Source organism: Typopeltis vanoorti, chromosome 1, assembly GCF_054136105.1.
Source record: "Typopeltis vanoorti isolate ZY-2024b chromosome 1, IOZ_Tvanoo_1.0, whole genome shotgun sequence".
Lineage (NCBI taxonomy): Eukaryota > Metazoa > Arthropoda > Arachnida > Uropygi > Thelyphonidae > Typopeltis > Typopeltis vanoorti.
The window spans coordinates 63,595,327-63,621,650 of NC_143549.1; the positions used below are offsets into that span (position 1 = coordinate 63,595,327).

The window sequence follows — 26,324 nt, forward strand, 5'->3', positions numbered from 1 at the left end:
ACTGTTTCTAGTAATTAACTGTTAGTAGGTGAATAAATTTCATTTCCTTCCTGCCATGTGATCTTTCCTCCTTCCAATCTATGTCCCCCATAGTTGAAGTCAGTGGTTCACCCGTAGGGGGGGGGGACAAGGGCCCTTTTCCCCCAAAGGAAAAGGAAAAAAACTAGAAAATTTTCCAAAAATCTTTTCCTAATTAAAATTCATTTTTTATTTATGTTGTGTTGTGTCTCTACTGTTTCTATACTACTTATGAATTAGCGATCATTACAGATGCTCAGTCATAGGTCGTATGCGATGCATAGTATGTATTCTCAAATCATCTACTCAACTTGGACCCCCCCCCCCCCTCCCTGCAAGATTAAGTCCTGAGTGTGCTACTGGTTGAAGTTCCTTATAATAATTGTTCAACCTGCACTGTATTGTGCTAATTTGTCAGTGCATGTCATCTACATCTATCTCTGCACCCTGAGGCCCATCGCATCAACAACCATCTGTGTATTTTATCCTATTAGTGTCTATATCACACTAGATTGGCTTAAATGACAATGATCAGCAAGACAAGGGTGTGGGAAATCCCCTACTCTTTTTTGGTTGCAATTTATAGGTTAACATCAGCAGTGCCATCCTATTCTCTGGATCCTTCCTGAAAATGCTATATCCTTCACATTCTTTAGTTTACCTAAACTGCAGTATCTCTTTAGATCCACTGTTATTTTTACACTTTGTATTGATTATTCCATCAATTTTGGAGAGACTAGATTCTCTATCTTTATTCCTTCTCATTACACTCTCTTGCCTCATTGATGCCTGCATCTTTTTTGAAGAACACAAAAATTTCATCTGCAATCATTTGTATGGCAAGTCAGGACTGACACACATTGCTCCAATTCCTACACAGAGGATTAAATTGAGGATATCTGTCTACCAGTAGTCATTATAATAGGTCTGAGAGAGAGAGAGAGATTATTTTTAGAATCAGCTGTGAAAGAGACCCCAATTTCAGCAAGTGTGGGTTGCATTAATTTGCCAAGGTTCTGGGAGACATTCATTATTCTAACACCAAATATAGTCTGACTTCTCCAAATTAACTTGATAGTTAATTTAACTTGATATGTTACCAGGCTTCTAGAGAATGTCTTACATTATCCCTTTTTTAGTTACAATTTGAATTGTTTCTTCGACTTCTATTGAATGCCGTGCATGTCTAGGTTGTAATTAGTGCTCTGAAGATGCTGGGGTAAAAAACCAGAAAAATATTAGTACGTTCAATAAATGAATTATATTTTTTTCTCTTGGTGTTATTTATATCATGAAGCACTGCTACAAATGAACTTATCCCCGTTGTCTTCTATGTCTATAATTTTTTTTTTTTTGAGGGGGGAACTATCACCTTGACATGAGACCAACTAACTTACATTTATTTAAAAAACACAAGATTTTTGGTATCATGGATATCTAGCTAGGATTTGAACCGAGGTCTTTCTGATGAAAGAGGCAGGCAAGATGAAAGGATGGTGCTGACTGTGTAAATGAATCTCAAGTGAAGATAAGATGCTTGGTGAGGGAGATAGAGGTATTGAGAGAGGAAGTGAAGGGTATGAAACATGAGTTGACTTATGAGAAGGGAAAGATTAGAAGATTTGAAAGGCTGACTGATGTGAGACAAACAAGAAGGAGAGAGAGCAGGCAAATTAGGCAAAGTGAGGGAAAGTCAGGAGAGAGAGAGGGGGGGGGCAGGGGAAAGCGAGATGAGAGGAAGGCAGATGATAAGTGGGAGAGCAAGGAGAGAGAATGTTAGAGGAGAGAGTGTGAGGAAGGCAGATGAGCAAGGAAGGGATGAAACTGAGGGAAGTGATGTACAGAGATTCAGTGATTTGTGGTGTGCAGAAGAGAATGTTAGAGGAGTGCTAATTTAGAGAAAGATGTTGAAAGTTTATTTTCCACTTGGTTAGACTATAATAAATTTAGTTTAATCCTTTATCCAAGTGTGAGCAAACAAAGTTTGTACCTGAAAGTATCTTCAGGACTGGCGTAAGGTAGTACAACACCGGGCAACTCGTTGCAATGGTGGACCAAGCTAACATCACTCCTATCTCAGTATCAGAAGGTGGCACACCTTTGGCAACTCCTATAGGTAAAGATGACCTCGCTATTGCTTCTGCTTGGTGTCTCCGTGTCTGGGCGTGGCTCCCACCGAAGAGACCTCAATAAAGGTCGAAACTAGTCTGGGTAGTGTCCATTCCCTTAATACATAACATTATACATATCCACAAGGAGATGTGTTTTGCATTATGGGAGATACTGAGATAGGAGTGATATTAGCTTGGTCCACCTTTGCAACGAGTTGCAAAGGTGGACCAAGATGAGATGAAGAGCTAAAGACTGTTAACAATTGAGATGTTAACAGCCTTTAGCAAAACAAATCCCAATCAGGCTGACACCAACAAATTCCTCAAAAACACACAAGTCTTCTTCTCCATGATTAATGGATAACACGGTCACCTTAACTAACTCATTACAGATTGCTTATTGAAATGCTAACGGGCTAAACAACAACCTCCTAGAACTAAAAGAATTTGCTGAAAGATATAAGATAGACATCCTTTTAGTCAACGAGACGCATCTTCGGCCTTGCGACAACCCCAAAATAAGGTACTACACACTTTTCAGGACAGACAGACTCAACGCCAGTGGGGGCGGAACTGCTATATTTGTTTAAAAAAGCATAAGGTACAATGAGATCAAGAAATCAACAAGTACAAACCTGGAAGAAACTGGAATTGAAATACATACAAACATCACAGGTAGTCTAAAACTATATTCAGTGTACAACCCTCGCAAACCTCTCCCAGCTCCTTGACACAAATGAAGCAACAATAGTGGTGGGAGATCTAAATGCAAAACACCCTGCGTGGAACAGTAGAAACACCAATAACAATGAGAAGAGCCTATACAAATTCGCTATGACAAGAAACATCACCATAGCAGGTCCTGTTGAACCAACACACTATGGACCACTGGGCAAACCCGACGTGCTGGATATAGCCATTTTCAGGTACACCCCACACCAATTCCAGTTACAGGTTATTAATGATCTTAGCTCTGACCACAATCCAGTTCTGCTTAGACTAGGCAGAGAAGCAGAAACCATCTCCTGACAATCCTACATAAATCTCAAGAAGCTCAACTCAACTCTCAGCAACATCACAGGCCCTGTCCCAACTATCTCTAGAGAAGTAGACATAGCGATCAATAAACTGGAAAGCACAATCCAAACTGGCTTTGCAACAGCCGTTATCGCTCCAGCTCAAACTAACCTGCTCCCAGAAGAGATTCTAATGCTGATCCGCAACAAAAACAGGATTAGATGTTGGTACCATGCAACACTATCACATCAGGATAAACAAGAGCTTAACAGGGTAACAAACCTAGTCCGATATGCAATCAAAGACCATAAGAATCAGCAATGGGAGAGGAAACTAAGCTCCTTAAAAACTGAAGATAACTCATTATGGAAAATGACTAAAGCCCTTCGCAGTGATCACCCCAACATAAAACCAATCCATGGATTGGTTTTATGTTGGGGTGATCATCTCGGTAGACTATACTTTAAAGATATGGAGCTGCAATAATTTCAACCAAACTACACTCATGCGGACTTGCGCTTCATTGAAAAAATCCACAGGCAAGTACGCTATGCACTTCATCGTTCCACCACCCATGACAACACAAGCTATACCACGCCAAATGAAATATACCAAATAATCAAGAACCTCAATAACAGAAAAGCACCAGGTCCTGATCAGATTTCAAACAAAATTATAAAAGCACTCCCTCACAAAACAATAATGCATCTAGTGGCTATCATCAATGCAATGCTAAGACTCAACTACTTTCCCACTCGCTGGAAGCAGGCAGATGTAATCCTTATCCACAAACAAACCAGGGAAGGCGCCTCAGTTCCTGTCCCCAGAATTACAGACCTATCAGCCTCTTGTCAGGCCTAGGGAAAATGGCTGAAAAAGTAATACTAAATCGCCTACAAAACGAAACGGACAATCTAGATCTAATCCCAAAAGAACAATTTGGTTTTTGAACTGGTCACTGCACAACTCAACAAATCCACAGACTTATAGAATACATAACTATCGGATTTAATTGGAGACAGCATACAGGTACAATCTTCCTGGATGTGGCGAAGGCCTTCGATAAAGTGTGGCACAAAGGCCTCATCTACTAACTACTTACTTACTTAAACAACTACTTACTGCAAAATACTCACTAAACCTCATCCAAATCATAGACTCTTACCTAAAAGACCGAAAATTTCAAGTGAAACTCCATGGGCTCAGATCAACCGCAAGAAGTATCACAGCAGGTGTGCCACAAGGCTCCCTATTATCACCGCTGCTCTTTAATTTTATCTCAGACATCCCAAGCACGACATCAACCACCATAGCATTTTATGCAGATGACATTGCAATACTGACCAGATCGCTCAGACCATACCCTTGCCACACAACGACTACAAAATGCAGCAATGAAATTTGAAAAATGGTTTCAGTTATGGAGAATTAATGTCGATGCAGACAGAAGCACGGCCATACTGTTTACAAGGAAGAAAGCAGACCATCATGGAGCAATCACGATGTTGAATACTGATATCCCATGGCAAAAAGAAGTAAAATACCTGGGAATCAAACTTGATAACCATCTCAGCTTCAACTCCCACATCTCTCATGCCTGCAACAAAGCAAACTCAGCAATAGCTCAGCTTTACCCTCTACTCAACCATAGAAGCAGAGTCTGTCCAGATAACATTAAGAATATACAAAGCAATCATCAGATCCATACTGACTTATGGTTTGCCAGCGTGGAGCCACACCTCTCCTAGCAACATCAAAAGATTACAATTAATCCAAACCAAATGCCTCCCAATGATCTTCGATGCCCCATGGTTTGTAAGGAACACTATCCTCCATCAAGACGGAAACCTGCCAGACATACCTACGTTTCTCCTCCAGATAGCAACCAAGTACTTTGCTCAGGCATCACTCCATCCCAACCTACTCATTCGTGAGTCATCCGATTACGATGAAAAAGACAGATGGAAACATAAACGCCCAAAAGCGCCCCTAATCACAGATTGAAATCTTTCAACATAGCCCTAATTAGGGCGAGCCAAGTGCTCAAAACTTTCTTCCTTTAAACCAGGAATCATTCATAGTGATGAAGGGATCAGAATCCATGGGATTGATATCCATCAAGCCACATCAGTTATCAGTTTTTCAGCCTAGCTTGTAAACCTGTGTAGATACCTTTCATATTGGCAGTGCTATCATAGCTTTGCCCTCTGCACATTTTTATATCCAAAGATAATTCTAATTTTTTTAACACTACCTCTTCTAAACATAAGGAATTATGCGGTGTAATTCTGATGAACCCGATAAATGTTTCTGTAATGTCAGAATTTGCAGCAACATACCTAAATATCATAGCTAGTTGATCATTATGGGCAATGTCTGGCGTTGAATCGAGTATTATTGCAAAATAAGCAGTTTCCTTAATTCCTGATATTAATATTTCTCTTTTTTTTTAGTTATTAATGATGTGAATTCATCACAAGTATGGTAAGAAAGATAATTTGATCTGTCAGAACCACAGTTGGCATACATTTTCAAATGATGTTTTAAAAAAAATCATCAAATTCATTTAAATAATGTAAACACAATGAAGTCATTTTCTTTTACTAGCTCCGGATTCAAATTTTCTTGGCATCGTTATGTGTATTAATCTATCAAAAGCGAAATAAATATTTATTAAATCCAAAATAAACATATAAATAAAATAAATAATTATGTTAAAAGCTAAAAAAATACAAAAATAGAAACATTATTATCTTGGTAGAGCCTGTGTAGCTCAGTGGATGTGGCGTTTGCACACCACCGCGCTTGGCCGCACGAAGGAAGGCTTGGTTTCGAGTCTAGTCGGCGACTAGAGGAAATTTTTCTAAGCCTTTTTTCGACCGGTTCCCGAGTTAGTCGATCTCTGGCACGGGCAAGCAGGTTTTTCCTCCCGGAAACTCAGGTTTTTTGTCCTGTAAACTCAAGAAAATCGACCGTAGAACCCACATTATTTCAGACATTAAAAAAAAATATATTGTGTTAGGGTTAGGGACCACGAGATGGCGGCACATTTGAGCCGTCTCTCTTCACTGCGTACCGCTTAATTAGTGATAGCCTTGGGCCATCTGTCTCTGATTGGGTACCAGTGGAGATTGAACTGCCCACTCAGTCTCCAAAAGTTAGATAGGGTTAAATGGCCTCGCCTACTCCCGTATATACAGGAATAAAAAAGGCGTTAGCTGATTTTTTTTTTTTTTGATTTATTATCTTGGTTTTGTTAAAATAAACGAGTAACAGTAAAATATGAATAATAATTAATTGAAAAATGTATTCTTACCAACTGCGACAACTACTTTAACCATGTAATTAGGTATATATGCTTGTATACAGTATACTGCTTTACAAATAGTAGCCAAATAACGGTAACTAAACTATCAGTTTACCGTTTTTTGGAATTTCCTTTACTGTTCTACGATATTTAACCCTTTTTGGTGCACAATTTATTTATTGTTTCTCTTCCCAAAAATAAAAACGAATTTCACATGTATACAATAAATATTAATATTAAAAAAATCTTGGTAATATTAAACTAGCAATGTTGTAAGTCATTTTATACCAATAAATGACTAACTTATATCGATGGATTATAAATAATTATGAGTCTTCTATGATACTTTATATTTAATATTAAATTTCCTAAACAGTTTAAAATTTTTTAATGTATTTCTAAATATATATATTTACACTTTTAAATATTCTGTGTAATTAAATCATAATTATTTTAAATAAAGATGTAATTAAAATCTTTCTGCAAAAGATTTCAATTGCAGTGTTCATTGTTGATTTTGAGAACGTTGATTTTGTTTTACAAACTTTGTTGACAAGCAGCATAGTTGCTACAAAAATTCTGAATACCGAAAAAATATTAAAAGGTATGATAATAATTTAGTATAAGGATAAAAGTTTTTTTTAAAAAAAAAAAAAAAAGAAAAGAAGAATTTAAATACAGTCAAATTAGGCTTGCTAATCAAGGTAAAAATAGGAACTTCATCAACTGTAAAGTTCAGATATTCTCACTAAAAATAAAAATTTTGACATTACTTAAATTAAGGGGATATTAAATCCTGCATAGTTTTAAAACCGAACAAGAAACTCAAAGATCAGAATCAGAGAGTTAATTAATTTAAGTAATGTTTTCATTGCCGAAATGAAGCTTATTAGCTCTTTATTCTTAAGTAAAAATTTTGAATTTACAGTAATAAAAATTGTAGCAAAAATCATATTTATGGAACTACAACATGGATCTAAATATAAATATAAAACGTTTCAGTTTGCAATAACATGTAAAGTATGCCTCCCTGGTTGACAGAATGGTTAACATATCTGCTTTCCAACCACCCAACTTTAGGTGAAAGGTAAATTTTGTCACCTAGTGCGAGACCACCTTACTTACTTACTGGAGGGCTCGGATTCACATAAAAAGCATATAATATATATAGGATTAATTCAGTTTCAACTTTATCGCACAATTATTCAGATTTATTCAACTCCAGATTTGATATTTTTAAGTTTCAGTAATAAGCATAATAATTCCATTTATAGTTAAAACGTAAAGGCAATCAATAGTAACGATAACTTGCTATCCTCACTAACATGCACTTTTTTACTCGACATTTTACCTAAAATAACAAGAATCTTGATGCACAAAAAATGAACAAAAATCAATTTAATTTATAAACTTGAATTGTTAATTAGAAAAACCCGGGTTTTTCTAATTTAATTCTCCCAAATTGCCTACCTCCCCCCTCCACACGCTCAGTAGTTTTTCGACATCGCAGAAAGAAGAAAAGCTGCAACACCCAGAAAAAGGTATGTGTAAATTTCTCTTCCTTATGCTACATATACTTTTTGGTACATTTACATCTACAATGCCCTAAGAATCCGTGAGTAAATAGCCAATGACATTTAAACAGGGGCACTCCTAAACTGAAGCAGGCAAAATAGCCGTAATTATAATAGTTTATTAAGAGGAGTAACATGGGAGTTTTCCCTGAAATAATATACATATTAAAATTATTAAAAAATTCTTGCATTCCACAATGGTACAAGACAGACTTTCAAATCTTGCTATTATATCAATGGAGTCAGTTTTTTGGATCAACTTGATATACGTGATATTATTCGAGAATTTTTATTAATAAAAACTAGAAAAGTTCAATTCACTAAGTGATTTTTCCTTCTGTTTAAATATTTATTTAACTATTTCTTTATCCAATAATGTTTAATATTGTCCTATTTTATATACTTGTAAGTTACTATTATTTATTTACTTTATATTTCATTCCGAATTATTTTTGTTGTTTTTGTACCCTTCTTGTATGTTTATTGTTTTTTATGCTTTTTTTTTTTTGTAATTTCTGCTTTTTGTTCAATAAACTTATAATTAATATATTTCTTATTTCATTTTTACTCACTGATACGTTTCTATAAAGTGATTTTTTATTGGGAGAGGGGGGGGGGTATAGGGGCGTCAACTACAGTTTTGTACACAGGTGCTGGACATTACTGGTGTGCCCTGGGGATCATTATGGGAAATTTTAACTATAGTAATATAAATTGGGCAGAGGAATCAGCATACATTAGTAAGAGAATGGTATTTTTGAAATTCTTGAGTGACAAATATCTCGGGCAACATTTAGTACAGGGAATGTGAGGATCAAACGTTTCAGATTTGTTCCTTGCACCAGAGTTGCTGATTACAACTGAGATGTCACTCATCCCATTAGTGAGAGTGACTATGAATAGACATTTAGAAGTTTCAAGGAGAAAGGAATTTATTTGGAATTATAATGGCTATAATAATCTTAGAAATTTGCTTAGGGCAGTTCCACAGAGAGAAGAATTGCAAGGAAGAGATGTCAGCAGTGCATAGGGACTTGTGGCGAAATATTTACTGGCAGCAATGGCAAATAGCATTTTTTGAGTGAAAAAGATAAAATGATTTGGTGTAAAATGGATAATTAATGAAATCAAACAGGAACTGCAGATGAAAACAGGGTGTTGGGGTGGGAGGAAGTATGAAGAGAGAGAGCAGTTGCATGAAAAATATAATACCCAGGCTAAGAAAGTAACTAGTATAGTAAAAAGTCCAAAATGGAACTTGAGAAGAGATTAGCTTTACAGTCCAAGGAAATTCCCAAGGAATTCTTTTGTTATGTGGCCAGTAAGAGGATAAATAATTGTAGACAAATGACCCTGTTTGATGAAAAAGGAGGTAATGCAACTAGTGCAGATGATATTGTGGAGCTGTTCGATGATTAGTTTACTGGGATATTTCATCCTGGAAAAGCAGGTTTTATCCCTAGAGGAATAGGAAGGATCGAGGACTTAGTATTTGAAACACATTTTCCTTGAGCACTTCTACACTCAGTAAGGCAGTGGGACTAGATGAGATTTCACTGTGTGTTTTGAGAGCATTCCCAGAAGCTTAACTGTTCACTGAAAGCTAGGCTTCTGGGAATGAGCCCTACTTAAGCTTTTCCCACTTAAGTAGGGTTGCTGTTTGTGGTGAGTCTCCTCCACAACCTCCTGTCTTGGGCTGTAACCACATCCAAGTTCTTCATCCTCAAGTCCTCTTCCACCAGCTCCTTCAATCTCTTCTTTGGCCCCATGCTTCTTCCTTCCTTGTATATATCCATCTGCATGACCTTTCTTCCCACATATTCGTCCTCCCTCCTCATCACATGACCAAACCATCTCAACCTCGCCTCTTGTATCTTCGCTCCTAAGTTCGTAACTTTAACTGTTCCCCTCACATACTTATTTCTCAAACGATCTTTTCTGGTCACACCGCACATCCACCTAAGCATTTTCTCATCTCTGCTACTTCCATCCTGCTGATGTTATTTTTCCTCAGGGCCACAGTTTCCATAGCATACATCATAGCTGGTCTCACTACTGTCCTATAGATTTTGCTTTTCAGATTGATCGGCATCCTCTTATCGCATAGCACTCCAGCCATCTCTCTCCAGTTCCTCCAACCTGCTTGTATCCTGCGTCTCACTTCCTTCTCAGCCCCTCCATCTTCTTCCACTGTTGAACCTAAGTATCTAAAGTCCCTCACCTTCCTGATGACATTTCCTTCCAGCTCCAGATCTGTCTCCTGGCTGCTGTCCACTTTGCAACACACAAACTCTTACTTCTGCTCAGTCTCATACCTCTCTCTTCCAGTACTTTCCTCCAACTTTCCAGTTTAGCTGCCACTTCTTCTTTTGAATCTGCACACAGCAAGATGTCATCTGTATACAACATTGTCCAAGTTGCATCTTCTCTCACCTCCTTCATCACTACCTCCATCACAATATTAAACAGAAACGGATTTAATGCTGACCCTTGATGAAAGCCACTTGAAAACTTTCTTTTCACTTGAAAACTTTCTTTCTGTCCCAGACAGGTCCAAACTCTTGTCTTCACATTTCTGTACATCTCCTGCACCAACCTGACATATTTCTCTGGTACCTTCTTCTCTCTCAGACACCTCCAGACTTCTTGCCTTGCCACATCGTATGCTTTCTCCTGATCAATAAACACCACGTAGCTCCTGTTGTTTCTCTCGAAACTTTTCCATCATCTGCCATAACCCAAAGATAGCATCTGTCGTTGATCGACCAGCTGAAGCCAAATTGTTCCTTTGCAATCCACCTCCTTCCTCAATCTTCCATCAAGAACCCTTTCTAGGATTTTCGTTGTGTGGGACATCAACGTTATTCCTCTGTGATTCTTACAGTCTAGTGCATCCCCTTTACCCTTGAAGATGGGGACAAAAGTACTTTCCCTCCATTCCTTGGATATATTTTCCTGTTGACAAACTTTCATGAACAGGTCCCACAGCAGGTCAATTTCCTCTTCCCCCAGTGCCTTCCATGCTGCCACTGGAATCTTGTCAGGGCCCACCGATTTTCCCTTCTTCATCCTCTTCATGGCCTCCTTCACTGCCACTCTACTGATGTTCTGCACCATCCTCCCTCAGAAGGCTGCCCATTTTCTCTGTGAGTCCTCACATTTTCCTCATTCAAAAGTCCTTCAAAGTATATTCTCCATCTGTTTCTTATATCCACATCCCTCCATAATACTCTTTCTTCAGCATCTTTGATCTGCCTCACATGTAAGATGTCCTTTGCTGCTTTATTTCTACATTTTGCTAGTTGGTAAATTTTTCTCTGTCCTTCCTTTGTTTCTATTTGATCATACAGATCTTGATATGCCATGGCCTTTGCCTGTGCCACAACTCTCTTGGCTTCTTGCTTTCTCTCTCTGTACACCTCTCTGTCCTCCTCTGCTTTTGATTCATCCCACTTCTGCATTGCCTTCCTCTTAGCTGTCACTGCTTCTTGTACATTACTATTCCACCACCAACCCTCCTCCTGCTCTCTAATCTTTCCAGATGTCTCACCAAGCACCTTGATTGCACAGCTCAGAATTGCTTTTGAATTATGTTTTTATGTTTCCATCAATCTTGTACACTTTCTGGCCCATCTGAAATCCTCTCCCTAAAATGATTCCTCACACTCTCTTCTTTTAAGTGAAACCACTTGATTGTCTTCATCCCATGGCTTCCAGAGGTTCTTATCTTTGATCTTAGTCTGTGCACAGCAGTCAGTGTTGCTGTGCCACTTGATCTGTTGGGATTACCTTATAATTGCAGCAATCCTCTGGGTAAGATAGTGCAATTGCAAAAGGGTGGTGGTAGAATGTATGCAGTTATTTGCAGATAATGTGCAGTTCATGAGGGTTATTAGTAAGAGTGCTGTTTTGGCTCTTGAAGAGGATTCAAATAAGCTGGAAAGATGGGCAAATGGATGCAGATATCAGTTTAATGCAACTAAATATAAGGTTTCGAAATTTGAGATGCACAGATGGTAGGCTGCATACTCTATTGGTGAATCTTCACTTGTGGCAGTGGATGAGAGAAGGGATTTTTGTGGGATAGTAGATAAAAATTTGAAGTTTGCAATGGTGGTGAAGGTAACCCAGAGGATTGCTGCAATACTGAGAAAGACTCTGACCAGCAGAGATAGAAGAGTGGTGATTCCATTGTATAAGGCTTTAATCAGACCACACCACCTGGATTATTGTGCTCAGATTTGGTCATTGGAATTTGAAAGGGGATTAATTATCCTTGGAGAGGGTACAGAGGCGGATAACCAAAATGATGTCAGGACCAGTGGTGCACCCAGGGAGGGGACCACTGGTGAATCTTCACTTGTGGCAGTGGATGAGAGAAGGGATTTTTGTGGGATAGTAGATAAAAATTTGAAGTTTGCAATGGTGGTGAAGGTAACCCAGAGGATTGCTGCAATACTGAGAAAGACTCTGACCAGCAGAGATAGAAGAGTGGTGATTCCATTGTATAAGGCTTTAATCAGACCACACCACCTGGATTATTGTGCTCAGATTTGGTCATTGGAATTTGAAAGGGGATAAATTATCCTTGGAGAGGGAGAGGGTACAGAGGCGGATAACCAAAATGATGTCAGGACCAGTGGTGCACCCAGGGAGGGGACCAAGGGGCCCTGGCCCCTCCAAAGAAAAAGGAAATAAACACTAGAAACTTTTCCAAAACTCTTTTCCTAATTAAAATTCACTTTTTTAAAATTTATGTTGTGTCTTCTACTTCTGTACTACTTATCATGTATTGCCGATCACTGCAGATGCTCAGTCATAGGTCGTATGCAATGTATAATGTATATTATTCGTAAATCGTCTTCTCACCCCCCGCCCCCCCAAGATTAAATCCTGAGTGCGCCACAGGTCAGGACTATGCAATGTCAGCTATGAGGAAAGGCTTAGGGCATGCAAACTACAGGTTTGGTGGATAGGAGATGAAGGAGTGACGTGATTGAGACATTTCAACTGTTGAGAGGTATTTAGAGGATTGACATGAGTAGGAGGAGGATTTTTCATATAGTAGAATAAGGGAAAGAAGGGAGAAACAAGGACAAAAGGCCATCCTTGAAAATTGCAAAAGGAGGTGGTGAGTAGGAGAGTAAGAAGTGGCTTTTTTTTTTTTTGTGGAGGGTGGTTGAACCGTGGAATTCATTGCCTGATAGTGGTGAATGTGCAGATAGTGAACAAGTTTAAAGAGTGGTATGATAGATTTTGTTTTGTTGATGAGCCTCCTGCAGAGTATTGTGACTCCATAGTCTGGAATAACAATAATAATAATATCAGATTGAAATTCAGATGATAGATATTCAAGGGTGTTATTCAAAGGAATGAAAAAGTGAATCGATGTTAAAACTGATCATCTTATCAAATGCAACTGAGTTTTTAGTCTTTAATTTTTTATGTAAATTCAGTGGTATTTAATGAACGAATAGGAATGTTGTATAAGAGGAATGAGGAGATTGGGAAGGAACTTGAGATTTTGTATGTTAGACTCCCTATGAATCAACAATTAAGTTGTCCTAAGGAAGCATCCTTGATCTGGCATGATACTTTCTGAGTTTTTGTATAGTTATTTGATCCAAAGAGATGATATTATCTAGCAGATAAATCTGGTGTAAAATCTTGTATAGAAAAAATTTAGAATAAAAATTTTTCTATACCGATTTTACTTGGGAAATAAAATCAATATAAAATACTTGTAATTTGATTAACACTTAACTCATTTATGCTGTGTTAAATCTGGAAAAATGTTAGAATAAATTGTTATAAAAATTGTCCAAACAAAGAAATGACTCAGACCGAATTAAAAATGTTGACCTGAGGCTAGCGCAAATCGTGAAGGTCAACGAAGTATAGGTTTTCCTGCCAAAACTAAGCGACTGTGGGATTGCGGAGAAGACCCCCCCTCCTCCAAGAAAATCCAAGCGACTCAATCTGTAGGAGTTCCAAGGTTGGGAGAGTAGAATAAAAGGGAAGACTCGAGGGGCCAAAGGGGCACTCTGTTCTGGCTCTCTGTTCCTGCTCTCACTACAAGGAGTTTCCTGTGTGTCCTGCCATTCCAATGAAGGGGATTCGTGTCCCGCCAGCAGAAGTCCGACGATGATAGGAGGTTCGTAATAGCAGTGATGGTCTACTAGAAATCCCACCACTAAGTTCCTTGACAATCTTCACATGTGATGTATCATTGATGTCGTGAAATATAGTAGAAATAGTGCCCGTTTATGGATTTTATCAGAAAGAAGAACGTGTTCACGATCTCTAGGATCTTGTATAATGAACTGGCTGACAAGGTAGCTGATAAGTAAGATTTTATGTAGAACTTTCCTAGATGTGAAATTTAAAGCAAAGATTGCTAATCCTAGTTTGCTAGCATAAAGAGCGGTAGTAATTGTGAACTAGTTTGCAGAGTTCTGAGGAATCAGCTAATGTTATGTAACGAAAGAGGAATTGTAAGAAAAAGTTTTAGTTATGCCTAAAGTTTATAGCCTGAGTTAAATTAATTTAAAGTGTGAATAAATCTATCCACGTGTCTGATTTATATGTGAGTGTATTTATTTTCCTTGTCATTAAACTTAAGCGAGAAATGCTTGTTAAATCGAGTGGAGAACCAGACACGTGATTTACATTGTTTCCATGTTATTTAGTTGAGTGAATTAGAGCCAGATATTTTGATATGCGTAGTATTAATCTTTGTATGTACCTTGATTTAGAATGAATAAATTGTTCTGTTTGTTAAATAACTTGCCTGATTCTGCCTTACCAATGCACTTCTCATAAAAAAATAGAACCTGTGTGACCTAAAAAGTAAAAGTAGTCGACTGACTAATAGTAAGTTTCAAAACATTGCTTGACTTAGAGCTAAATTTTAGAGATATTTCCGTGCTGTGCTGAGCGTTTCTCTTGCATGTATAAGAAAGATATACAATTCTTTTACACGATCTCTGATGGCTCAGTCGTTAATAAAATAAATTTTCAAAGATCAGTGTGAGAGAAAGCTAGCTAGCTAGACAAAGGAATTGGCTCCAGCCAGAGGCAATTTCTGTATCTAAATACACACATACGTGGAAGTAGCATAGTTACGACCTCGAGAAAAGGGGGGTGGGTAAATTGTAGACGGAAAGGATTAAAGGTGATAAGACTAATTCAAGCAACAATAGCAAAACTCCGAGTTACGACTGTTAAGATAAGATAAAATAAATAAAGTAAATAAGACAAGTTAAGGAAAAACATTGAATTTAGAATAAAGAATACAATCAAAAATTTAGAGAATACAAAATTATATTTATTTTTACACTGGATATATCTTAAGTTATTTTAATAAATGAATTGATAGTTTCTGGATTTTTTCTCATTGATTTTAATTATTTTTTTTAATATTTCAATTTAATTTTAGAGCATTGGAGTATGTCTTTGTTTTCCTTACTTGCATGGTTGAAGATTTTAAACAAGAAAATCGTACTGAAAACTTAGTGCCATTCTTTACAAAAGCATATGAAGAAAAGTTGAAACCTTATCATGGATGGATGGTGCAAAAGATTTTTTCCGTGAGTAGCTTTTTTCATTCTGAATCCCGAAACATATTTTATGCAGAATTTGGATATTCTAATCAAAACAATGTGCATTTTCATGGATGATAATTAGCATCAAACATATAAGAAAATAATCTTTCTGATGTGTGTGACATTTTGAACTATAAGTTCATATTTTATTTAATAGCAGTATTTTTAATATAAGAAATTTTGTACTTTAGCTGTATAACTGAGAGGAGACCTCCACATAGCCTTTAAAGGAATGCGGAGAACCGACCAGGGCTTCTGACCTAATGTCCAATCCTCACCTTCTCGTGGTGCACCCTGTTGGGTATCTACTTTGATACTGAACGAACGAGGATGGGCTGGCAATTTGGGATTTAGCCGACCAAATTGTATTCTTATTGGTTAAACCAAAATAAAAAATGATGGTACAACATGACAAAATTTCATGCCGGCTGGGGCGTCGCCCGGTTAAACAAGGCCCCCGTTGTTTTCGCCAGGGAACCAGGGCGAACAGCGAAAAGTCAGCTACTGGAACAAATCTGAAAACAAACCCCAACTCAACATCACCAGAGTTAAAGATCGGTACTATCAACGTAAGAAGCCTGAATGGCAAAGAAATGGAGCTAGCTGAGGAATTAGATAAGTACCAGATCGACATAATAGGGGTGACTGAAACAAAAAAGACCAAAACTGGTGAGATCTTTCTGAGCAATAAATACAAAATGTTATATTCAGGCAATAACAATCAAGGAAAAGAAGGAGTAGCCATAGTATTCAACACAAAATACGAGGCTAATCTTCTTGAATGGCAGTCAGTCTCAAGTAGAGTAATGTGGGCAAATATGAGAATGGGGAACTGGACAATGAGACTTATTTGTGCCTATGGTCCCACAGAAGGTTCTACTAAGGTAGAAGTGGAGGAATTTTTTGAGGCTTTAGAAAAAGCAACTGACACAATGAAAAAGGAAAAGTTGGTCCTTGTTGGGGATCTAAATAGTAGAGTAGGAAATGATTGTGAGACATACAAAAATATTTTGGGAAAATTTGGAGAAAAGAGCAAAGCTAATAATAATGGCAAATATCTGTTGGATTTCTGCTCAGGACATGGACTGGTTATTACTAACACCATGTTCCAACATAAAAATGTGCACAAATTCACATGGAGAGAAGAGGCTAGGAATAAGAAAAGTCTCATTGACTATGTTATTGTTGATAGTGATGTTTTCTCCCTGGTGCAGGACACCAGAGTGTACAGAGGATTTGAAATTGGAAGTGATCACTATTTAGTCTTGAGCAGGATAAAATTGAATTTCATATTGAAAAGAATAACATGTAAGAAAGTTTTAAAGCGAATAAAAGTTGAGCAGCTCTCAGATGTAAACTGTAGACTAAAATACAGAAATATTATTGAAAAGAAAATGAAAGAGTTTGAGAACAGGAATCAAACCTTGGAGATTCAGTGGCAAACTCTGAAGGAAACATTGATTGATTCTGCCAGAGAGGCATGTGGTGAGGTTGTGTGCAAAGATAAAAAAATCAGAACTCCCTGGTGGACACAGGAAGTTAAAGAGGCAGTGAAGGAAAAGAAAAAAGCATATCAAAAGTTCCTGGCAAATAAGTCAGCTTTTACTCTTACAGAATACAGAGACAAATGTAAGAAAGCTAAACAGTGTGTAAAACTAGCTAAACAAAAGTCATGGGAGGACTTTGGCAAGAATATAGAAAATAAATATCAAGAAGGTGGCAAAATATTCTGGAGGTTGTTGAAGAAACTTAGGAATGGAGGAAAGAGTGCTGTAAAAGGAATTAGAGATGATAAAGGTGAAATGAAAACAGGAGAAAAAGATATCCTTGAAGTATGGAGTAATTACTTTGAAAAACTGCTAAATGAAACAAGCAGTGATGACAGCACAGTGATAAAAAACACTGACCAGGCATGCAGTCAGGAATACATATCCATACTTGAAGTAGAAAAAGCCATCAAAGGCTTGAAATGTGGAAAGGCAGCAGGAGTAGATGATATTCGACCAGAAATGCTGAAGTATGGTGGTATAAGAGTCTTACAGTGGCTGCACTGCATAGTTCAGAAAGCCTGGACAGAGGGACGAATTCCCGATGATTGGAGTAGAGCTCTCATAGTACCCATATATAAAAAGGGAAATAAAACTGAATGTGAGAATTACAGAGGTATTTCCCTACTGAGTGTTCCTGGCAAGATCTATGCAAGTATACTTGAGAAACGGTTGAGAAGAATTGTGGAAGAAAAGCTTGGTGAAGAACAAGCTGGATTCAGGCCAAATAGAGGCTGTCAGGATCAGATCTTCACTTTACGACAAATAGTCGAGAAAGCATGGGAATATAACAAAGATCTGTATTTAAGTTTTGTCGATTTGGAAAAGGCATATGACAAGGTGCCAAGAGAGAAGCTATTCAATACGCTGCAGTTATATGGTGTCAATGGGGCATTATATCAAGCAATACTTAGTCTTTATTTGAGTTGTGAGTCAGCAGTTAGAATTGAAGGAAGTAAAGGAAGATGGTTTAATGTTAAATCTGGTGTGAGACAAGGATGTACATTATCCCCTCTGTTATTCATTATCTATATGGATCACATTATGAAGGAATGTGGTATTAAACCTGATATCAGAATTGGAAATGTTAATGTCAGCTCTTTGCTTTATGCAGACGATGTTATACTTCTAAATAAATCCGTTACAAGTCTGCAAGATTCTCTGACTAAATTGAATAGCTGTTGTAATAGATATGGTATGAAGGTCAGCAATAAAAAGACAAAGACAATGAAAATAGGCAGAATCATTGAAAATGTCAACTGTGTTGTGAATGGAGAACCTGTGGAACAAGTAAAACATTTCAGCTACTTAGGCACAATTCTTACTGAAGATGGTAAACTAAATATAGAAATAGACATTAATAGACATTAATAATCTGCTGCTATAACAGTTTCACCTTTTTTGAGGTACTTGGTAAATTACACCATCCACATCCCAAAATACAATGGCAAGAACCTTCCTGCCAACTTTTGCCAATGAATCAATGAGAAGATTGTATAGGCGGAATGATGTGCAGTTTATAGTTATGTGTGGAGTGAATTTGATAAAAGCAAGAACCCGTAAATGCCTGATGTACAGGTTCTTACGTTTATCAAATTCACTCAATTAAGTAGTTTTGACATTAGGCACTTGCTGAAAGTGTTTTTCAGTGAGAGTTCGGAAGTGCAAAACCAGAGAAACTAGGGATATTAAGGGAGGAAGCAATCAAGCATGTGTCTAGTCAACAGGGCCAGATTTGGACTTGTTGAGGCCCTAAGCTATACAAAACCCAGAGGCCCCCTACTGTTTTAAATTACCGTGCTACCCTTATCCGCTCCACTAAAGACCAGTTCCCTCCTCTTTCAGTGCCTGGTGTATATAGAATACCTTGTTCCTGTAAATCTGCCTACTTCGGACAAACAGGCAGGTCAGCATCCATCCGGTTAGAAGAACACAGTTCTTACATCTGCAAACGCAATTATGGTCAGTCTGGCCTTGCAGACCATGTATTGGATACATCCCACAGAATCTCCTGGAAAAAAACTACCATGCTCCACCATAGTAAATTCAAAAAAGAAAGACTATTCTTTGAATCCGCATCTGCACTCAGGAATCAACCTAATTTAAACAAATACGGTTGCATTAAACTTCCCAAAATTTGGGAAACTTTAATTATCAGGGATCCCTCTTTACATCCCAGGCCACCTGCAAATGCCCATAGAGGGCACACCACCTAGATAGGACTTTAGTTTCACTTTGTATTGTATTTGTGTGTGTGTGTGTGTGTGTGTGTGTGTGTGTGTGTGTGTGTGTGTGTGTGTGTGTGTGTGTGTGTGTGTGTGTGTGTGTGTGTGTGTTGTTGCAAAAAAGTTTTTGTAATCCCCGAAGATGTTTCTGTGACGGAAATGAAATATTGGAAGTATTAAAATTAGTTTTAATCCTTTCTCAGTGCTGTTAATATTCCATTAAACATCTAACATGTATTCTTCGCAGCACTTAGCCTCAACACATGTAAGGGTAATTACCTGAAACAGTATGTGATGGAAGGGACTAGGGCTTAGAGAGTGGATCTGGTAATAGCATCAGAAGATCTATCTATAACTGCAGTAGTACCTCTACCTCTGATTGGAGAAGGTGACCATGCAGTCTTATCCTGGGAGGTTGCTCAACATGTGGAAATTACAGTTATGAAAGGGTTTATGTGAGACTAGAAAGCGATTATGATAAACTTAAGAGGCTTGGAGCAGTGCCATGGCATAAGAAACTACATATAATGAATGTCATTAGTGCATGGAAGTGATCAAGGATTGTTTGAGCGAGGCAGTATCAGAGCGCATACCCAGAGTCAGGAGGAGAAACCAAATAGGGATTGAGTGGATGAGTAGCAATATAAAGTGGATGAGGAGCTGCAAAAAAAGAAAGCATTGTGGAAGGAATATAAACACCAACATGATCAGCATGCCCACGAGCAGCATTAAAGCAGAAGCAAGAAGGGTGACTAGTATGGTAAGGCAGGCTAAATCAGATTTCGAGAGAAAATTAGCTAAGCAGTCCTAAATAAATCCAAAAGAGTTTTTTTGTTGCGTAGCAAGTAAGAGAAAGAATGATTATGGTAAGATAACTTTACCCAGTGCTAATGGTAGAAAGTGACACAAGCAGAAGAAATAGTTCAGTTATTAAGTGATCACTTTTTAACCAGGTGGTGAAGTGACAGAGATTGATGTGAGCATTTAGGTAGATAACTGGAGGCACTCATTATATTGAAAAATATCAGTGTGAATACAGCAGTGGGCCTGGATGGCATGTCTGCTTGTGTGCTACAAGAATGTGCAAGTCATTTGGCAGTGCCTCTAATGGAAGTTGTTTAATCTAAGTCTCAGCTCTGGCAAGGTTCCAAGAGAGTGGAAAGAGGATAAGATAATTCCATTACATAATATGATATGATATGATATTTTATAGTGGGGGACAGCACAGCTTTGTAAATGGTAGGTCCTGTCTCAGTAATTTATCACATCTTATAATAAGGTTACAGCAGAATTCGATAAAGGAAATGGCTACACCATGATACTGCTGGAATTTGCAAAGGCATTTGACAGAATACTGCATAGAAAACTATTAAGTAAGTTGGAGCAAATGGGAATGGATATGAGGTTGGTGGTATGAATATTGGTGACAGTTATACATCATTGGTGGTGTATGGTGGATAGGAATCAAGGCAAATGAAGGTGACTAGTGGAGTGCCCCTGGGCTCTGTATCATGACCACTACTCTTTAATTTGTATATTAATGATATAGCAGAAGATTTGAAGGAGGACATTCAGTCGTTTGCCAATGATGCAAAACTAGGGAGAGCAGTAGTTGATAAAGGTGATGTAGATATCTTACAAGATGATTTAAATAAATTGGCAGTGCAGTAAAAGGACAATGCTTGTCAATTTGGTGTTGTAAAATGTAATGTAATGCAGTTCTGGATGAAAAGATTACACATTGATGGTACTAGTTTACAGGAAATTGATGAGGCTAGAGATCTGGGAATGATGGTGGATAGAGATTTGAAATTCGGAGGACATATTGCAAGAGTTGGCAGAATAGCTCAGAGGATTACTTGGATGCTGAAGAGCACAATGACAGGTAATGATAGGAAGGTATAAGGCTATGATTCAGCCACATGCTGACTACTGTGCACAGATTTGGTCACCTGCATTTCTTGCAATCAGGAGGTTGTGGAGAAGATTCAGAGACCAGGTGACCAAGTTGGTGACAGGTGTGTGCAGTATTCCCTATGAGGATAGATTGAGGATTTGTGTGGGTGGGGGGGGGGTTGCAGAGTTTAGCTGACAGGCAGAGGAGAAGGGATATGATAGAAACTTTTAAATGCTAAAGGGGATACTATAAGATTGACACAGAAGAAGTTTTTCAATACACTGGGGAGTAGGGGGTAAACATAGGGTAATGCTTCGAAGCTGCCTAAGAATGTGGTTAGTAAGGTAAGGGTGTGTAGACTAGGTTCTTTTCTTGACGAGTGTTGAATGAGTGGAATGGATTGCTGGAGGTGGTTGGTTGCGAGCACCCCAACAGTGAAAAGGTTTATGGAGATGTATTATAGGTATTGTGGTAATGAATAGAGTTGGTCTCCTGCAATGAATCTTTTGACTCTATGAAAATAATAATAATAAATACTAAGTAATAAATTCTAATAAATACCAAGGCAAGTGATGTGAAGTCATTAGCTTCTATATAGGAGTTTCCCAGTCCTGAAATTACTTCAGGTGCAAACTTTGTTTGCTTATACTTGGATAAAGGATTAAACCAAGAATATAATTTCTTGGCATCTTTAATTTATAATATTAATGAAGTTTGAAAAGATAGCAATAATATTATTGTTCCATTCCTGTTTCGATTTTCAAGCATAGTGTTATTCTTGAAATACAATGAAATGGAAGTGAGACAAGAACTGTAATATTATAAGTATATTACAGTAATCTAATATTAGAGTTTTTGTCTCACTAAGAAATGTCTCAAATACTGAAGCCAGGAATAGCAAGCTTTGGCACCCATAGTAAAGTGGTTTATTCTGAAGTATGAAATTTAATTGAAAAAACTAGCTTAAATTTGTGGCTATGTATTGTATGCATAGCGAAATATATACAGGAATCATTCCACATCCCTTTCATAAACTTAACCACCCTACTGACCATGATATTGTTTAGCCATCATGCAAAACATGGATGTGAGGCAAATCTTTGAAATTGAAGTACTGTTGTGAAACTATCGAAATAACATGGATATAATGTTTAGCCTGGTTAATATATTTCATCCATTGTAGCCGTACGGATAATGTCATATTCTGTGCTTTAAAAACATAACAAAGAGGTCCCAATAAACATGAGGTCAGAAACCTTGCATTTTAAAGATAATGCAATCCTTTATAGTTATTATTATTATTACCCCAAGACCTCATGGAGTCAATGACTCATCTGGGAGGTCCTTTTATCACACACAGTTCATCATACCATGCCTTGAACACATTCAAACTCGTTGCAGACACCACACTCTCAAGCAAGGCATTCCAATCATTTACAACTCTGCACGAAAAGAACCTGCCTCTCACTCCCCTACTCACACCTTTATACAGTTTTCAGGGATGACCTCTGGTTCTTCCCTGATCTCCCACTATTTTCTGTAGAACTTCTCCAGCATTAATCCTATAACAACCCCTTACCAACTTGTAGGTCTCTATCATATCTCCCCCTCTTCCTCCTGTCCACCAGCTCTGTAAATTATATCTTCTCATTCTTTCCTCATACTTTTCCAGAGGTCAGAAACTACCTAAGTCATTCGCCTTTGAACCCTTTCCAACATCTCTTTATCCTTCTGAAAACCAGGTGACCAAATCTGGGCACAATAATCCCTGTGTGGCCTAATCAAAGCCTTATACAAAGTAAAAAGAATCTCTCTACTTCTACATGTCAGTGTCCTCTGCATCATTCCTAGAAGCCTTTGCATTGTCTTCGCAGTTCTAGCTATGTGTTCCCTAAATTTCAGATCCTTATCCACTATCACCCCCAGATCTCTTATTTCTTCCACCTCGAACAATATATCCTCACCAAGCATAAATTCTGTATCCTATCTTTGTTTTCCAAATTTTAAAACTTACATTTTGCAACATTGAACTCACATCCCCATTTCCGTGCCCAATCACTCAATTTATTCAAGTCTTCTTGCAAAGCCACAATATCTTCACTATTCTTCATGGTTCATCCCGACTTTGCATCATCTGCAAACAACTGAATATCTCCATCCAAATCTTCACCTATATCATTAATATACAAGTTAAACAGTAATGGCCCTAAAACAGACCCCTGAGGCACTCCACTAGTGACTTTCCTTTTCCTGGATATCACTCCCCCCCCCCTATACACAACCTTTTGATGCCTATCAGATAGCCAGTCTCCAATCCAATGTACTAATCTAATATCCAACCCCCATCTGCTCTAGTTTGACTATTAATTTATCATGAGGTACTCCATGAAAAGCCTTTGCAAAATCTAAGTATATTACTGTGTATCCTTCTCCTCTGTCCAAGGAAGTAGTCACTTTCTTGTAATAAGTAAGTAGATTACTAAAACATGACCTCCCTTTAGCAAATCCATGTTGTCCATCAAAGAAAATACCATTGTTGTCAACCCAACTCTGGATCCTAGTTCTCACAAGCTTCTCCAGCAACTTAACCACAACACCTAACACACAAATAGGCCTATAATTTGATAATTGAGTTCGATCACCTCCTTTATGAAATGGCACAATCTTGCCCTCCTTCCACTCCTTAGGAACTCGACCGAGTGCAAGATGCATGTTAAAAAATATGTCAAGGCTGGTGTCAACTCCCCTCGCATATTCCTTCAGAATATGTGGTGATATATTATCAAGTCCCACAGCCTTATTAACATCTAGTTTACTCAACTCCCCATACACCTCTTGCTCACTATAGTTGCAGCACAAATAGTGATGATATGCAAAGCAGAGAGCTGTGACTCAGTGAGTTGTATCTCTCTTTATAAGTGATTATAAAGGATTACATGCAAAACATGCCTGGAGTTGCATTTAGTCTGAATAGGTTCATCATGAACAAGTGGCAGTTCTATATGTCTCTCAGGAGTTCTAAAAGATACTGATAGGTCAGTAATTCTAAGTCATATGTTGGTGTGTTTTCCAATGAGGGGTGAGTTTATACTGAATTGGCTGATCCAATCCTTTATTATGGACATACCAATGAAAATGCACACAAAGCACATTGTCTTTATCAAGAGGTCATTGAATTCCATGCTATTAAATTTTTACTTATCGTCATCATTGCGTTTATGAACATGGCAGTTTCTGCACTGTGAAATGGAGGGAATGAGCAACCATGAGGTTACTGGAAACTCAGAAAACTTAGTGAATAGAATTCTTTTTGCTAGTAGCATGAAATTCCTGCCACTAGCACATAGAGGATTGCAGTGGAAGAGGGTATCTTCAAAGAAGTTGTATGAAGGTTCCTGTATGAAAATTTGCTTTACCCGTACCATTTCTAAAGTTTCAAGCATTTTTACCAGATGATCATCTTCATCCCGTGTTAGAAGCTTAACAGAGTGAAATAGCACCGAGAAAGCATTAAAATATTATTTAATTCTTCTAATATTTCATCTCGGTCACTGAGATATTGTTTGGGGGAGTACAATATGAGACTTGTAACACACACAAAGGCAACTAAGTGACTCATGTGGATGAAAGATTAGTTCCCTGCCTAGTTAGGACTCAAGGGACCTGTTGGGATCTTGAAGTATTTCGGAAAACTTTATGCAACCATATTTATTTAAATTAGGCTGATTTCTGAGAGCCACTGCAGATTCCAAAAATGGTTTTTCTCTTCTAAATTTACTGTGATGGAGCATGGTAGTCTTTTTCCAACTGATTCTATAAGCCGTATCTAAAGCATGGTCTGCAAAATCCAATTGACCATAGTCATGACTGCAGATGTATTTTTTTTTTGTTCTTCCATACTGGTGTTGATTGGTCTTCCTTTCTTTCTATAGTAGGCCAACTTGCAGGAAGAAGGCACTTTGTAAATTCCAGGCACATAGAGAGGAAGAGACTGATGTTTATTGGAATGTATAAGATTTAGCAAACTTTTAGTCGAGCTTGAAAGCTGTGCAGAGATTATATTTCTTTTAAACTCTGGCTGTTTTTTACTGAAGTGCCTCAGACATAGGGGATGATGATAGCAGTAATAAAATCTTTCTGAATAGAAGATTCCGATGATTGAGGGAAGAATTGATTTTTTTTTTGATACTTTGAGAACTATAGGCATTAGATAAGAAGGTGTGGTTTATATGATTAAGTTCTGCTGTAAGAGAGGACTCATTGGAACAAAGGTTATAGGTTCTATTGGTTAGTGTTTTAATGATATCATATTATTTAGGGAAGTTGGGTGATGGAAAAGTTTATCAATGTATCTACTTGTGTGGTTGGGCTTCATGTATACTGGAAAAGTAAAGTTATCATTGGGTAAGCTTGTTACCAAGGTGTCTAGAAAGGCTAAACTATTAGATATACATATCTATATCTTAACCATATAGAAGGTTTGAGTGGGATTGAGTCAAAAATTTTAATTTTCTGTAAAAAATTAGCATTAGCAAGGCAGTGGTGAGAGGGGAGAGCCCATAGAGATACCCTCTATCTGTTTATCTGGAAACCCATAGAGATACCCTCTATCTGTTTATCTGGAAACCCATAGAGATACCCCTCTATCTGGCAATTTTGCACTTCCAAGAGAAATATCCATAATGGATAGCAACGGAAAACAGATCAGTAATATCAGGTGGAAAAACTTTCTATAAGTGATAAGGTGTAATGAATACTGGTGAACAGCGTGGTGATATAAAAGCTGACCAAAGTATCTCTATTATTTAACATTAAATTCTGAATAGAAATTATAAAATGGATAGAGTTTTTTTATATAGGAAGTGGTATTAAGAGAGCTTGCTGACTGTTTTGCTAATTTATCTTTTGCTAATAGCTACAGTCAGCTCACACAGTATCAGAAAAATAATAAATTCTTCCTCCAATCCTCGACCATCTCTTCAGAAAGATTTTAGTAATGCCATCATCATCCCCTATGTTTGAGA

At 37.7% G+C, this 26,324-nt stretch overlaps 1 protein-coding gene across 1 annotated transcript in view; it reads left to right on the forward strand.

Moving 5' to 3' along the window:
- The window catches only part of LOC150110036 (glycolipid transfer protein), a 108,957-nt gene that overhangs the window by 80,592 nt on the left and 2,041 nt on the right, over window positions 1–26,324 (forward strand). The window contains exon 4 of the mRNA XM_090390855.1: window positions 15,466–15,616. Coding sequence (XP_090246981.1) covers window positions 15,466–15,616 — 151 coding nt within the window. The remainder of the gene's footprint in view (window positions 1–15,465; window positions 15,617–26,324) is intronic.